Here is a 15391-nt window from a genome sequence, read left to right on the forward strand (position 1 = left end):
CGACTCAGACTCGCTCTTTCTAACTTTCTTGGTCCTCTCTCCTTCTTTGTCTCTCCTTTTTCTCTCTTCCCCCTTTTCACTCTTGTCTCTCATTTTCTCTATCCCTCTCTTTCCTACTCTCTCCCCACCTCTCTAACTCTCTTTCCCCCCTTTTTTGCATTTTACTCTGTCTGTCTGTCTTTCTCTCTTTCTATCTGCCCCTCTCTTTCTCTCTTCTACTCTCCTCTCTCTGTTCTTCTTAGGGTGGGCGACTTTGAGAGCAACCATGGCCCCCAGTCCAAATGCCAGTGGTGCTTTCAACCCATTCGCTGCGACCACACCCCAATCACCTATACTACCTGCCCACGGGGCTTCCATAAATCATGCACCGGCCTGTCCGAACGTACTAAGGACTTCAGAGGCTTCGTCTGCTTGGTTTGCTTGGGTCACACCCCGTCAGGCCTGGCGGCACAGGACAGTCGCAGCCCCCTCTCCTTCGGAGAACTACGGAGCCTCCCACGAGCGGGTCTAGCGCTACTAAGGATTACCTTAGGCGCCTTGAGTGTCTCAACAACAACAACAACATCAGTCGGCTCTATGTTTGTTCGGCATCCGCTATGCTGTGCTGGTTATCACTGGGCCTTGCCCGTACCAGACAACACAATGCCATCTAGTGGTCAATAGTACACATTGTGGCTTTAAGACTAAATTAGTGTGTACAAAGAATACAAAAAAATCACAACATAAATTCAAATACAAAATTGAATGGACAGTGTGTATTTCTTGACCACAAGATGTCGCTGTATTGTGTCGAGCAACCGAAAATGAGTGATAAAAGTACAAGGAAGAATGCAAATAACGGTGAATCAAGGTGACCAAACCACACGATTTTTCTTCTACTTCTTTTAGCCATTTTTTCACAGTGTTTTGGGGTTTTCCGGGTACCTATAGCAGCAAAATGGCTGGCAATTATGTCAGCTCTCTTTTGGTGAGCATCATTTTATGTGAAATAAATGCAAATTTTTCGACATACGAACATATAAAAAAAAATACACCATTATATGATAGTAGAGGTATTTTTGCTTGTTATTTAAGTCAATATTGTTTTTTCGCCTAGTATCGAAATCAATTTTGTTTTTTACTGAATGAAAGTTGTTGTTTTTGCCACTAGGAGGCGCTAAATAATACACACCGCCCCTTTAGGTACGTTTTCAATAAATGTAAGAATGCCAGTAGATGATTGGAATAAATTTATTTTTAAGGTATAACTTGATTAATAAATAGATATATATCAGCACATTAATTTAGTACAAATGTTATGTTTTAAGTCTTTTAATACATGTTAATCCCGGGATGCCACGTCTAATGTATTTGTAAACAATGATAATAAAGACAATTCTATTCCATTCTGTGGCATTTTATTTATATAGTCAACAAATTGCGACAAACGTGAATGATTCTCTTTTGTGGTACTGTTTTAAGTCATTTTAACATCCAAGCTACGGTCACCCTACAAATTTGATGAAACAAAATCCCTCAAAAATAAATAAATAAAAGATGTAGACAGATATATAATCTTTGCTATAATATTATTGTTATTTTCTGATTCCTTTTTGTTTTTTTTGTATTGAAGCCTTATTGTTGCGGATCCCCAGACGGTGACGTCATCAAATCGCGCGAAGTGACGTAGCTTGGTGCTTCTAAACCCGACAGCTACCCAATCGAAGCCAGAAGCCCACTGAATTTCGACGGTGAGTATTTCAGCGTAATAGACCGACGTCATTTGAAACGTTATGATCTTACGAATACGCCATTTCAAACTTGACGTAAGTTTCCAAGCAATCGCTTCCTGCTTTAACGATGACACTAAAAGTAGAATCCACAAACCAGACTGATTCCGTGTTCATCGCATTTACATGACAAAATATTTGCGTAGAAAAGTTTCAATTGAGACACAAAGACCAACATTGTGCTGAACTGTAAACTAATGGTAAATTATTAACAGCAATTTCAACTTGATTATTGCACTTTGCTCTTGCTTCTGCTCGAATGAAGTTATATTGTTGGTCATAAAAAAGCCAACAGGTCTGTCCTTCCAACCTTACAAAGTGTTGATGCTGTTTATTTTCAGGTGGGACAACGATGGAGAACGGTGATGGAGAGGAGACATGTGAGCCAAAGGTGATCCACCAAACACCGATAGTCTGTCGCTTTTTCGCCCAGGGAAGACGGTGCTACTATGGGGCCAGGTGCAAATTTTTACACCTGAGAAGAGAGGCTAGCTCTAGTAAAAAAGAAGCAATCCCAAATCAATGCCAGGATGAAGAGCCACCCCCTCCTGTGGTTCTGGAAGGGACCGTTGATACATCCAGAACCAAGCCCAACGCGTCCTCGGTAGGACGCCGAGCCTGTCGCTACTTTTCATTAGGGCACTGCACGATGGAGGATAGGTGTCGCTTTTGGCACCCGCCAAGGCTCCCATCAATGGGAGACAGGGCGGAATCGACACTGCAAAGGCGAGCGCCTGCGCCTCGGCCCAACATCCTGCAGGAGGTCAAACTGAGCGAGCTTACCAATGACATTGCCTTGCAACTACGAGACACAGAGATCAAGCAGCTTAAGAGGCGCTTTCCTAAAGATCGTCTTATAATTCAAGAGCGAAGTGATGGCAAAGTTACATTTTATAGGGTCACTGTAGAAGCTTCTGATCCAGACTGGGTAAATAGCTCATCTGAGAACTTGACTCTTTCGGCTCCACTAATCCCTTTTTACATTCTGTGTAGCCTTTTGATTTAAAAGAAATTGACATCATGGTGAGCTTTCCAGACACTTATCCAGAAGAGGTAACAACTACACCTGCTTTACGATTAGAGATGATTTGATGACATTAAAAGATTCTCATATTTATTTCCTTTAGATTTTCACTCTAGATATCCCATTGGATCAAGAGCTACCTCCAGTAATGGGAAGGTATTAAAAGCACAATGTTAAAATATTTTCCTATTCTCATATTTCTGGATCACTGATATTTTTTGCACTTTGGTGTTATAGGCATGTGCAGCAAGAATCGCTGAAGTGGCTCCAAGCCAAGCACGCCACGAATCAACTCATGGGGAAAGCGGAGCTCCTTTTCCGGCCTTTTCTGCGTTGGCTCGATCGTAGTTTGGAAAAACTTTTTACTGAGGGAGCCAGACAGGTGAGGAGAGGTTCCATTTGTCTGCTATACCTGCCAGTATGTTATCAACTTAAGTTCTCAATAGAAGTAGTACATAAAAATACAACAATACAAAGCTTTTTATTGCAGTTGAAGAGGGAACTTGATCTACAAAAAGCAGGGCTGCAGTTCATACCATTCCAGGATCTGCAAGCAGAATTGTGTCAAAAATCAGGTGACAATAATCCCCCGGACACCAACTCCAATGCTGAGAAAGAGGAAAAGGAGGCCGGCGACATCGCGAGAAAGTCAGAAGAGGAAGAAGTCCGTGGTGATGACAGGCGGCAAGAGGACGAGGTCGAAGATGGCGCTCACCTGGTGGAAAACATTAAGATCAGCGACGTCCGCAGAGGCACAGAAGTCAGGCTGCTAGGCCTCAAGCTGGGAGAGAACACTGCCACTGTTGTTGGCCAGGACATCACTGTTTGTCTACAATGCAACAGGTAGCAGGAAGTTTGGCCTTTCCTTTGTGACACATACCAGAACAGAACATTGGGTGCCGTTGGCTGCTATATATGTCAAACCTCCTTGATCCATTTTGGAGGACTCAAATGCCCAAGCAAACAATAAATACAACAGTAAAAACTCACATTCATTTGAAACAAAGGGAAAACAAATACAAATAGATTGACATAAATGAAAATCATACCAAAAAAATATATTTATGAAAAGTAAAACATAAGACATATTAAACCCAATATTGAATAGAAATACAAATAAATTAATATAAGTGAAACATACAAGTAAAAAAAATAAATAAAATGATCTAAAAATATTTTGTTAGCCCCCCCCCCCCAAAAAAACAGTAAAATAAAAAACTATGTGGAATTAAATACAAATTTCGACATGAAATAAATACCCCCAAAAATTTGGTTATCAAAATGAATTGCTGTCTAAAGCCGTCTTGGTACTGAATGGCAAATTAAAGTCCCAATAAATACATTCTTAAATGAGTGAAATAAAAAACGATACTGTATTAAAAATAAAAAAATCAATATAAATGGAAATTAAAATAAAATACATTTTAAAAAGTAAAAATAACAACAACAAAAAATACAAATATGTGATCTTTTAGGGAAGAATGGCAATAAATGATTTGGTGAATACAAAATATATATACAAAAATATATACTGTACAAATGAATTACCTTAATATGAACAATAAAGTAAAACTTAAAACAAATACCAGAAAAAAATCCACAAAATGAATACAAATAAATAAAATGGAAGTAAAAATAAACAAATATAAAAATGCAAATTAAAAATAAAAGTGAACATTAAAATGATTTAAAAACATTGTACAGATACATCATCAAATGAAAATATAAATAACAGATAAATCCAAAGATAAATGCGAAAATAAAAATGTTGACGTCTGTAGCTGTCAGTGGCACTGAATGACATTTAGTACCATTGATGGTTAATATGTCAAAACTTGAACCGTTTGAGACTAAAAAAATGCCCCCAAAAAACGAAAATAAAATGAATAAATACAAAAAGTAGAACTGATATATTAAAATCGGTAAAACAAATTCTTATGACGAAAATACAATCAAACTAATAAACCTAAATAAACATCAAAACAAGTAAATACATTAAACAATGATACCAAGTCTAAAAAAAAATTACAAGAAATAAAAGCTAAAATAAAAATAGATTTTAAAATGAAAAAAATACAAATGAATTACCGTGACAAAAGTGGAAATATATACAATAAATTGAAAATTTTAAAAAAATATAAAAAAAATAAACACATTAAATACAAATACATTGACATACTGTACATCAGGGGTCTCTAACCTTTTTCAAGCTGAGAGCTACTTTTGTTACTAATTAATGCAAAGGGCACCCAGTTTAATATGGGTTTTTAAAAATGAAAACTAATCATGTTATTACTGTGGTGTTACTATTTTATTACCAGGTTAATTATGTGAAGAGATAGTCACTCAACAACTACAATTTTTTTTTTTTAAAGAAAAATCGCATGTGAGCAATGTTCCCTCTAATTTTCCACAGGTCTGAGCGTTCACACAAAGTCGGTGAGCAACGCTTGAAACAACAGTGAGCAACAGCAAGTCCAAGTGTGGCAACTAAGTCATTAGTAGTACGATAAAATCTGAAATAATACCATAATCACATTTTTTAGTGGAAGTACAATGTTGGCAACAAGATTGACTTGGTGTAATTGGAAATTATTTGAATGCAACACAACCTTTTTCTTCTTTTTCCGTTTTTTTTTTCATTTTTTTTTAAAATTCCTTTAAAAAAAATCTCATTGTGTTTATTTTCCTAGCTGTTTCTTTTTTCTTTTTGTTCTCTATTTACTTATTTTTGCTTTGTTTCTTTCTTTTCTTTTTTTCTGGATTTTTTCTGAATTTTTCCTTCTTTTTTCTCTTCCTTTTGTTTCTTTTTTTTTCCTCAGCTTTTCACTACTTTTTTATTTTGGTATTTTTTTCTTTTTTGTTCTATTCCCCCTTCCTTGAAGGCATTTTGTGCATAATTTTACATAATATTTGGTCATATAGGGATGAAAGAAGCAAAAACAACCTGAAGAGACGTTTAGGACCCGAAAGAGCCGGTTCCTTTTAGTGAGCTGAGCCGAAGAAGCCGGTTCTCGAAAAACTCTCGTCGGCAATATGTTGTGTATGTAGTAGGATTGTAGTAGGGTTGTAGTAGATTCAAGACAGGCACGGACGGTACATTCATAGAGTGTTTACTTAACTTCTTCCTCGGTAGTTCTCTAGCACAAGTACAAGGCTGCACATTGGTATACAGCGACACCGCAGGAAGGGGAGTGTATTACACGACACCACATATTAACTTTACTCAACTTTGTTCTACTTCGAGATTAACTTCAAAATACGGCATTTATAACACAGCGTCAGGGGAACCCGTGTATTTTTACCTTCATGCACCGTAACTTTGACTTAATTCGCTTCTTAATTAGCAATTTCGAGCCCTGATTTTTGTGAGCTGGCTAGATTTTCTTGTGCGGGGAAATGCTCTGGGTAGTGCGCAGCTTGGAGGGAACGTTTCTGGTGAGCTATTTTTAGAACAGGTCCGCGGGCACCTTAGCTGTCCTTAGGGGCACCACGTAGAAGGATGTAAACAAAAATAAACATGGCAATAAAAATATACAGTATATACATAGATTAAATCTCAAACATGCAGTTTAAAATTCCCCTTTTTCGTTCCCACATGTGTGCAGATGTAAGGTAACTGCAGACCTGACACTAAACACAAAGATGGCGTGCGTGGCCCAGTGCGAGAAGTGCAGTTCCAGAATCAGCGCCGCGTTCAGACCTTCTATGCTGCACCACTACAGTGACGTGTTGGGCTACCTGGATCTCCAAAGCGCTGTTCCGTCTGACCTGGTGCTAAAGGACTGCAGTCTCACTGTGGGATGCCTTAACTGCTCCCAGGAGACCTCAGTCCAGGTACTGTCTCAAAAGAAGGTTGTTATACAGCGACAACAGAGATTGATGTTATTTCTGAATGTTTTATTAGAACCTTTGCTACGGTCAAACAAAGGAGGTCAATTGTGCCAACTGCCACGGCAAGCTAAGTCTTTTGGTTGAGAGCGCCAGATTCCAGTACATTCAGCCACGCAGAAACAAAACAGGTAAGGGCAGGGTCCGTAAAGGTGCTTGAAATCCTTGAAAATGCTTAAACGTGTTTTCAAGGTCAGGAAAATGCTTGAATTTTAGGTGACGTGCTTAAAAATACGTGAAATTGTTGCCATTGCCGTGTTTCCTGGTCGTCTGACTTCATAGACCAGGCAATAAATTAAGAAAAATCTTTTAAAAAGTGCGTGGAAATGCCGCTGACACGCCTGCTCTGGTGGCTTGTTATTATGGCACGTCATGTGAAGCATCACTGCGCTCTATTAATCGCATCAAGGAGGACAGCTCTATTTAGAAAACAGTCTCTTTTGGCTCTGCTCGCTGAGAATTATCTCTTGGCTCCCAATCGGTTCCTCAGATTTTATTTTTTTAATGATTTATTATCAACAATAATAAAACATTATGCACCAAATTGTTTAGTAATTTCATATAGTTTGCATGGAATCCCTGAAAAATGTTGTGAAATTTACATTTAAATATTCACAGATTTAGAAAAAAAATTGTAGAATACAAAACAATCTGAGCTTTTTACATATTGAACAGATTTCAAGGTGAACAACACAAAATCTCTGTTACTGCAATGAAATAAAAATTAAAATATTAACCCTTCTGCGCTATAAATAATAAAATGTAATTTACAATTCTATTTTAACCAATTTAGATAGAGATTCTCTGAAAATCATGCAAAAAATGTAAACTAAAATAGGTAAAACAAAAAGCAAAAGATCAGCAGTCTAAGATTGAAAGATTTAATGCACTCTCCTTCAAAGCAATCAATATCATTCGAATAAGTCAAAATTTGACTCATTTTTCTGCTTTTTACTTACGTTTTCCATATTGAACTCAATCAGTGCCCAACACCTATAGAGCCCATTCTGTGTTTGCAAACAAGTGGGACGTCACCAAGCAGCGCATGCATTGTTGAGGTAGAATGTCAGAATTCATGTCAGTTTATAGCAGACATAAGAATATTCTAGATGATAGATAGTAACAGCTCAAAATAGCACAAAGTATGCACTAGCAACAAGCTAGCGACTTTATTTCAAACATCAAAGTCAACAAAAAACCCTTTTGATCGGCGCTGGATTTATTCCTTTGAAAGTACCGGAAAACATTTTTTCAAAAAGTGCTACAAATTGGCTATGAAAGAAGTGTACGACCATGTAAAAGTCCCCCTTTCATCCCTTCCCAGGAGATTACCGAAGGTTTACCCTCTTATACAGTAGGAAAGCCAGACTATAATGTGGCCACACAGTAGAAAAAGCAGTGACACTTTCACAGTGGTACAACTGCAAAAGCAATAATGTCAGAACTATATTTTAAGTCTTTTTACATGTAGTATTTTTCTTATTGCAGATTGTTGTCTAAGTTTACTGTTCCCGGCTCATGTTTCAGCATGGAAGAAAAGTACAGGCCCGTCTTCATTTTCTATAATTCAAATGAGTAAATCTTGCATTGTGGAGACACTACAGATCAACTGAAATATTAAAACCATATTTTAATACTGATGCTTATGGTTATCAACCAACTAGTATTCTTTTTCATGATGTTGTAATATTTTGAGGTGGGATATTCTCTCTTATATTCTAGCTTTAGCAATATTAAACCCCTTACAATTATTTACTTCATCACAATATTCACATTTTCTGAGACAGTCCCTCAATCGTTTAAGTCATTTAGTATGTCAGTTGTTTTAATAATAATGATATGTAATCTATACCATGGTATTATTTCAGATTACCAATGGAAAACACATTTACAATTTTTAGGTAACTGGTTTAAACCAGGGCAGCATGGCGGCGAAGTGGTTAGTGCGTGTGCGGCACAGTTCTGAGGTCATGAGATCGAACCCCCTGTGTGGAGTTGCATGTTCCTCCGGGCACTCCGGTTTCTTCCCACATTCCAAAAACATGCATGTCAGGTTAATTGGCCGGTTCAAATTGTCGCTAGGTGTAAATGGGCAAGTGAGTTGTCTGTCTCTGTGTGCTCTGCGAATGGCCGGCAACCAGTTCAGGGTTTCTCCTTCCCGCTGCCCGAAGATAGCTGGGATGGGCTCCAGAACCCCCGCGACCCTACTGAGGATAAGCGGTGCAGATAATGGATGGATGGATCTTCTATGGTATACAAAAAAAAATAGAAAAAAATATTAACGAGCTGGAGCCCGTAAAAAACTGTCATCTAAAATTGCTTACTTAACCGAGTGCTGCGCATTTGCAACAATTAAGTTATTTTAGTAAATTAATCAGATGAAATAAATGTATTAATTTGAAAATGTGACAGTATTTCTATTTAATATTGTAAAAACACATACAATCAAATGTAATTACTATTTTCCAAAATGTTAACCAGTATTTTGTCAAAGTAAACGTGGCCAGAAACCAGCGTAAAACGTCAAGATGACGGTTTTTTGTTCATACGTGATCATTACAGTTTAATAAGTTACATTGTTTAACAAGTTCTAAAAAAAAAAATAACACCTGTTACCTATCTGTGACTTGAGTTTTTTCAGAATAATCGCTTTGAAATTTTAATTGTACTATAAGAGTATAAGTAAATCAAACAGATTTTTAGCGTTGACAACCTGGAATTCTTAGGATTCATATCTAAAAGATATCCCATCAATGGAGTTTATTAAAAAAATGCTTCATCTACTTTTCACCTCTGCTGGTTTCCTGACTACTTGAGTCAGCCAGTATTTAAAAATAGACATGAATGGCCATAGTCTTGAAGTTTTTAATTAAGAGCACAAATACAAATACACACATACAAAAAAAGCAATAATGACAAGATACACTGATTCCCTAGGGGGAGAAAAACACCTTGTTTAAAATGGATTAGTTGTCAAATAATCGATTGGTCGTTGCACCAGCTTTATCAATTTTCATTAATCCGATTATCCTCTATAGTTATATTTTGTGTTTTTGTATGTGCAGGTCCAAATGCCTCTTCTGTAAATTTTAAAACGGTGAGAGATCCTGCTGTTCAAAAGGGGAAGCCACTACCAGAAAAAGGCGCATGCAAGCATTACAAGCAGAGCCATCGCTGGCTCAGGTATCAACTCGCCATCCTGTCATTTTGTTAAACAGCATGGACCCAAAAAGGAATATACATTCTCCTCTAGGTTCCCCTGTTGCGGCCGGGCTTACCCCTGTGACGTGTGCCATGATGAGGACCAAGACCATCCCATGGAGCTCGCCAACAGGATGATTTGTGGCTATTGTGCCAAAGAGCAGGCAAGCTTGAAGTGATGATAGCAGAATATCTGAAATGTTCTCCTGACTTCGTTTTTCTTCGTGCAGCCATACAACAACGGCAAGCCTTGCATCAGCTGCGGCAGCATGATGACAAGAGGTGCTCGCACCAGCCACTGGGAGGGAGGACTGGGCTGCAGAAACAAAATAAAGATGGGAAGGTATCCCAAAAATGCATTTCTTTTTAGAAAGTTGCCATAAGTATTCAGTTGTCGTTTTCCTTTCCAGGAACGATCGTCAGAAGTATGCCAACACCAACAAGACTATTTCCAAAAAAGCCAGTGAGAAGAAGTAGCTTTATTTGTTACTTTGTGAACACGCAGAGAAAAAAAGCATCAATTTGATGAGATTATTTCCTCAAATAAATCATGTTATAATGATCAGTCAGTGTGACAGTGAGTATCTTTCTAAAACTCATTAACCTGCTTCAAGCTATTCCCCGATATTGAGATTATCCTTTACATTCAGTTTTTATAAATTTACAGGTAAATTAAATCCTCAAGGAAATTAACCCAATATTTTCAAATATATATATATATATATATATATATATATATATATATATATATATATTTATTTTTTAATTAATATCATAGCCCCAGTTTGTCATATTTGACCACTAGATTGCACTGTATTGTCTATTGCGAACGAAAACCAGCGCCAAGAGCACAGCGTAAGCAGCAAGATGCCTGACAAGCATGGCGGCAACATCTCGGTAGGGATTCCCCAATATAAAAGAAATAAAACTTTCTCTACCTATGATTTTTTTTTGACAAAAATGGTATGATAGCTCAGGTATTTTACCTAGTATTCAAAATCATTGTTTTTTTTTTACTAAATTAAAAGTTTGTACCACTACAAGGCACTAAATACACAGTCACACAGTCCCTTTAAATGTCGTTTTTAAAAAAGTGTCACACAACAAGCAGATACATTATGGTTAATTGAAATGTTTTTTTTTTTTTTCAATTTTACAATTATTTTTCCTTTAAGTTTGTCTTTTTCATTAGATTAGTGTGAAGCTGCAAATAGGTTATTCTGAAACGTAGCAAAAACGTGTTAAAAGTTGGGGAAAAAATAAAAGCCTTATTTTTTTCTAAGGGGGGGCATTTTCCTCTTGTTTTTGGTATGATTTTTCTTATTTTAGTTCATTACATCAGATTTGTTTGAGTTATTTTCTGACAAGTTTATTTTCTGTGAGGATCTGCAAACACAGGATAACATATAACGAAAACAAGAAAAATGCTTTACTTGAAATACTAACAGGACCGTTTTACGGGGAACAATTATTTTTCATTCAATTTATTTCATTTTCTAAGTTGAATTTGAAAAAGCAACCAATAAAAATATTACAAATAATACTAGTCCATCCTATAGAATGGTTAAAAAGAAACAGAAAAAATACTTTGCTCAGATCTAATTGTATCCATTTGAATGCAACTATTTTACCTTCTATGTGGCTTAGCATCAAAATGTAGCACTGACTAATACAAATTGGAGTAACATCACAGCAAATTTTCTGGAATCCCCATAAATTTATTATGTCCAGCCTGCAGGCCACACGCTACATAAGCGGTAACATAACAAGTGGTGTAATAACAGGATATTTGACACATTGCTCACCTGATAAAGACGTGCCCTTTACACACCAAGTGTGGTCATTGTGATGGCTGTTTACCTTCAGACAGATGCTAACATATGACAGATTCTCCTGCTCACTGCTATTGACAAACATCACCTTGCCCACCCTGACTTTTTCACATCATTGGTGTCTTTAATCAGGCGTGTCTAAAGACTACTTCCCAAATTCATACAACACGTGGACTTTACAACCAGGGGAAATACACTGGAAAATGTGTATAGCGACATTAAAGATGTTTACAGAGCTGTCCTGATTGCTTGTTAGTTAATAACACGACAATAATTCCAAAAGTTCTGTTCCTCGGCAAAGGTTTTGCAGATTGTTAAAGTTCTACACCTTAGGGCTGGGGCTATGTCCCACACAGAAACATTGTTAAACTGACCAATCGTTGCAAATGACTTTATGTGGAAAAAGTCAACAAAAAACGTTTCTACTGCTTTTTGAAAGAAAAAAATGTCATTTTTACAACGCTTGGGCTAGCCTAGTATTGTTTTTTTTTCCATAAAATATTTATCATGAAGTTCCACGTCTAATCTTGTTGCAAAGCAATGTTTAATACATTGTTATCAACGACAAAACAAGTATTTGAGAACTCTCGCACTAAAACCAATTACATTGAGTTTTCGCACTGTCCTCAGCACAGCTCCTTGTTCTGCTGTATATCAGCGTGTTGTACTATGGAACAGTTAATCTTTTGGGCTCCAATTATTGACACAAAAGCCTCTTGAGCCAAGCCCACACATTTTCCTGAGCTTGAAAAACTGAAGCTGCCCGTTAGATTGCATCAAGATGTCAAACGCCACCGAGGCTCCTCTGCATACTCTCACCTTTAGCCATCCTGCTCATCTCCTGCAACCACTCTGGGACCACCTGCTTATCCACCACCGAACTCTCGTCTCTTCTCCTTTCTTCCCGGTCCTGCTCGCGTTCTCCAGCTACGTCGTCTTTAGCATGCCCTTTACAGTCATGGATCTCCTGGGAGACAAGGCACCCCTATTTCAAAAGTACAAAATCCAACCGGGAAGGCGGCCCACACCTGGGATGATGGCTAAGAGCTTCCGCGCGGCCCTTTGCAATCACGTTTTCTTCGTCCTGCCGAGCGTGGCGGTCAGTGCGTTTGTTTTACCTCCGCCGGAGATGCCTCGAGAAGCGCCCGAGCTGCGGGAGGTTTTTGTGGACGGTTTGGCTCTCCTTCTCGTCTTTGACACGCAGTACTTCATCTGGCACGTCATCCACCACAAAAATGTGCAGTTGTACAGATGCATTCACGCCGTTCATCACCAATACTCGTCTCCCTTTTCCTGGTCCGCCCAACAGCTCAGCATCCCGGAACTGATGACGGTGGGACTCTGGAGCAACCAGGACCCTGTTCTGCTCAAGTGTCACCCGCTGACCACTTGGTGCATTACAGTGCTTAGTATTTGGATGTCTGTGGAGGACCACATTGGATATGACCTACCGTGGGCGTTTAATCGACTTGTTCCCTTTGGCTTATTGGGGGGAGCGCCTGCTCATGACATGCACCACCAGAAGCCCAACAGCAACTATGCTCCTTTTTTCAGCCACTGGGACAGAATCTTTGGGACTTCTGTGCAGCTTCAGAAGAGATTGACATGATGTAAAAATATTTCATGTAAACCAACAAAGAAAAGTTGCATTCTGATACTACTGGAGATTAGTCTTTTGTTTAAATCTAAGCTTAAAACACACTCCTATTCTATGGCATATGAATAACCTATATTTTAAGTTGACAATATCTGTGTATTATTTGTTATTGCAACATCCATTGCAGCCTGGTCATCCTCATGTTGAGGTTTTTGAGTTTTTCCTTGCCCTCATGCAGGTTTTAGATCAGGGGTTGGTGTAATAATTGTCTGTGGTTTGCAATAATCTGTGGTCTGTGCAGCCCTTTGTGATTAAGGGCGTCACAAATAAACATGACTTGACTTTTTTTGCAACAAATGATGACACGGCTCAGTATACCTATCTTGCCTTCTTAGTTCGCGTAAATACCACAAGATAGCGCTAAAGCACAGCCTAGCAAGTCTATGACTGCTTTGATCTAATTTTTAAATTTCTATGATATAGGCTGGGCAGCACAGCGGCCCAGTGGTTAGCGCATGTGCGGCACAGTTCTGAGGTCATGAGATCGGACCTCCTGTGTGGAGTTTGCACGTTCTCCCCGTGTTGCGTAGGTTTCCTCCGGACACTTCGGTTTCCTCCAACATTCCAAAAATATGCATGTCAGGTTAATTGGCCGGTCCAAATTGTCCCTAGGTGTGAATGAGCGAGCGAATTGTCTGTCCCTGTGTGCCCTATGATTGGCTGGCAACTAGTTCAGGGTGTCCTCTGCCCACTGCCTGAAGATAGCTGGGATGGGCTCCAGCACCCCCGCGACCTTACTGAGGATAAACGGTACAGATGATGGATGGATGTTATAGGCTTTCAGGCTCCAAATTATGGGGTTTAAAACCAAATTGGCAACCTCTTATCATTTTTTTTCATTAGGTAAGCACTGGTAAACAAATACAGATTTTGTAATTTATAAAGCTAATGATTACTGTAATCAATGGTTTATTCATAGTTTGTAATAATGGTACTTGTTAACGGTTTCCAAGAACAACCCAATACTAACAGTTTTCCAATTACGTTGTAATTATTTATGAAACAAACTTGTTTAGTTTTTATGTACAGTATTGATGTATTAGTACAAAAGCAGTACATTGTTGTCTTACAATAGAAAATAACAGCATAAAAGTATGATGACTAAATAGTAGCTGTCTTGGTTGTTAAGCAACATTTTTTAGTCAACATGATCCAACTCTCTGATGCCCAAATTACCCATGTCAATCATACTGCCAGATCTGGTCCGTTGGAAGATTTAGTCCGGGCCACAATGAATTTATGAGTATGTTAAAAAAAGAAGCGAGTCTCAAGGTTAGGGGCCGGGAACCTTTTTGACCCAAAGAGCCATCAAAGCAAAAATATTTACAAATATTTTATGACAAAATTTAACAAAACCACCAAACCACTGTCCAGACAAAAGCTTTTTCTTCCCATATCAATATACCACTTAAAATGGTTTCCCTTTGCAGTTACTTAAGAGTGTTTAGGGGCGTTTTTACTGCTGTTTATGTCCTAAAAAATGGTTTAAAAACAAAGAACAAGAAAACTTCTTAGGTAAAAATATCAAGAAATACTGCATCAATACTCTTTCAGCACCACATGAACGGCAATCGGTTCTACATCCAGCAATATATAAAATAGTTGCAAAAGAGCCTTTTATATCCGAGCCATATGTACTCATGAAAAGCCGCTAGAGGGCAGTGTTAAGTTTTTTTTTTAGCGTGGGGAGTTGGTTAAGGTATAAAACTGCATTCATTCAACTGTTCAAATAAACCGGTTATCAAATTCAATGCAAAACATGAAAATCCTTTTAGCCATTGTTTGTAAATAAGTGTGTTGTGTCTAAAAAGATCTATTGACATCCTTGATTTTCAAATGTCCGGAAGGTTGCTTATGTTGGCTGAAGGATAAATCATAATACTGAAAAAAAAAAAGCTAAATATTTAGGTTTGACTTTCTTTTACTGATCCGGTCAGCCTGAGAGCACAAAGTCTGGATTCAGCCCCAGAGCCAAACTGAGTACGACATCCCTGCCCTAATTACTACATATATTGTA

At 38.1% G+C, this 15391-nt stretch overlaps 2 protein-coding genes across 4 annotated transcripts; both read left to right on the forward strand.

Annotated features, from left to right (window-relative positions):
• Window positions 1-1648: 1648 nt before the first annotated feature.
• On the forward strand, window positions 1649-10450 carry LOC148362735 (uncharacterized). Of its 3 annotated transcripts, none has more exons than XM_088340256.1 (12): window positions 1649-1730; window positions 2111-2697; window positions 2763-2822; window positions 2897-2949; window positions 3031-3175; window positions 3284-3636; window positions 6402-6630; window positions 6701-6815; window positions 9750-9867; window positions 9938-10049; window positions 10116-10228; window positions 10296-10450. In XM_088340256.1, exons 2-12 carry the CDS (start codon window positions 2122-2124, stop codon window positions 10360-10362), a joined length of 1941 nt encoding a protein of 646 aa, XP_088196382.1. In that variant the 5' UTR covers window positions 1649-1730; window positions 2111-2121; the 3' UTR covers window positions 10363-10450. The 3 variants fall into 3 exon arrangements, with proteins under 3 accessions (XP_088196382.1, XP_088196383.1, XP_088196381.1); XM_088340257.1 differs by having other exon boundaries at window positions 1724-1805; XM_088340255.1 differs by lacking the exon at window positions 1649-1730 and adding an exon at window positions 1824-1969.
• A 2026-nt stretch (window positions 10451-12476) lies between these two features.
• ch25hl1.1 (cholesterol 25-hydroxylase like 1, tandem duplicate 1) lies at window positions 12477-15016 on the forward strand. Its single transcript, XM_088340259.1, has one exon. The coding sequence runs from the start codon at window positions 12499-12501 to the stop codon at window positions 13324-13326; it is 828 nt and encodes a 275-aa protein (XP_088196385.1). The 5' UTR covers window positions 12477-12498; the 3' UTR covers window positions 13327-15016.
• Window positions 15017-15391: the final 375 nt, after the last annotated feature.

Source organism: Urocampus carinirostris, chromosome 7 (assembly GCF_059441175.1).
Source record: "Urocampus carinirostris isolate Australia breed hairy pipefish chromosome 7, RoL_Ucar_1.0, whole genome shotgun sequence".
Classification (NCBI taxonomy): Eukaryota; Metazoa; Chordata; class Actinopteri; order Syngnathiformes; family Syngnathidae; genus Urocampus; species Urocampus carinirostris.

What these genes read in the sequence shown, in the direction of transcription:
- LOC148362735 (XM_088340256.1), top strand. Translation starts at nt 2,122, where the DNA reads ATGGAGAACGGTGATGGAGAGGAGACATGTGAGCCAAAGGTGATCCAC. An exon ending in CAGAGCCATCGCTGGCTCAG is followed by an intron (nt 9,868 to 9,937) that starts GTATCAACTCGC and finishes ATTCTCCTCTAG; the next exon opens with GTTCCCCTGTTGCGGCCGGG. An exon ending in AACAAAATAAAGATGGGAAG is followed by an intron (nt 10,229 to 10,295) that starts GTATCCCAAAAA and finishes TTTCCTTTCCAG; the next exon opens with GAACGATCGTCAGAAGTATG.
- ch25hl1.1 (XM_088340259.1), top strand. Translation starts at nt 12,499, where the DNA reads ATGTCAAACGCCACCGAGGCTCCTCTGCATACTCTCACCTTTAGCCAT.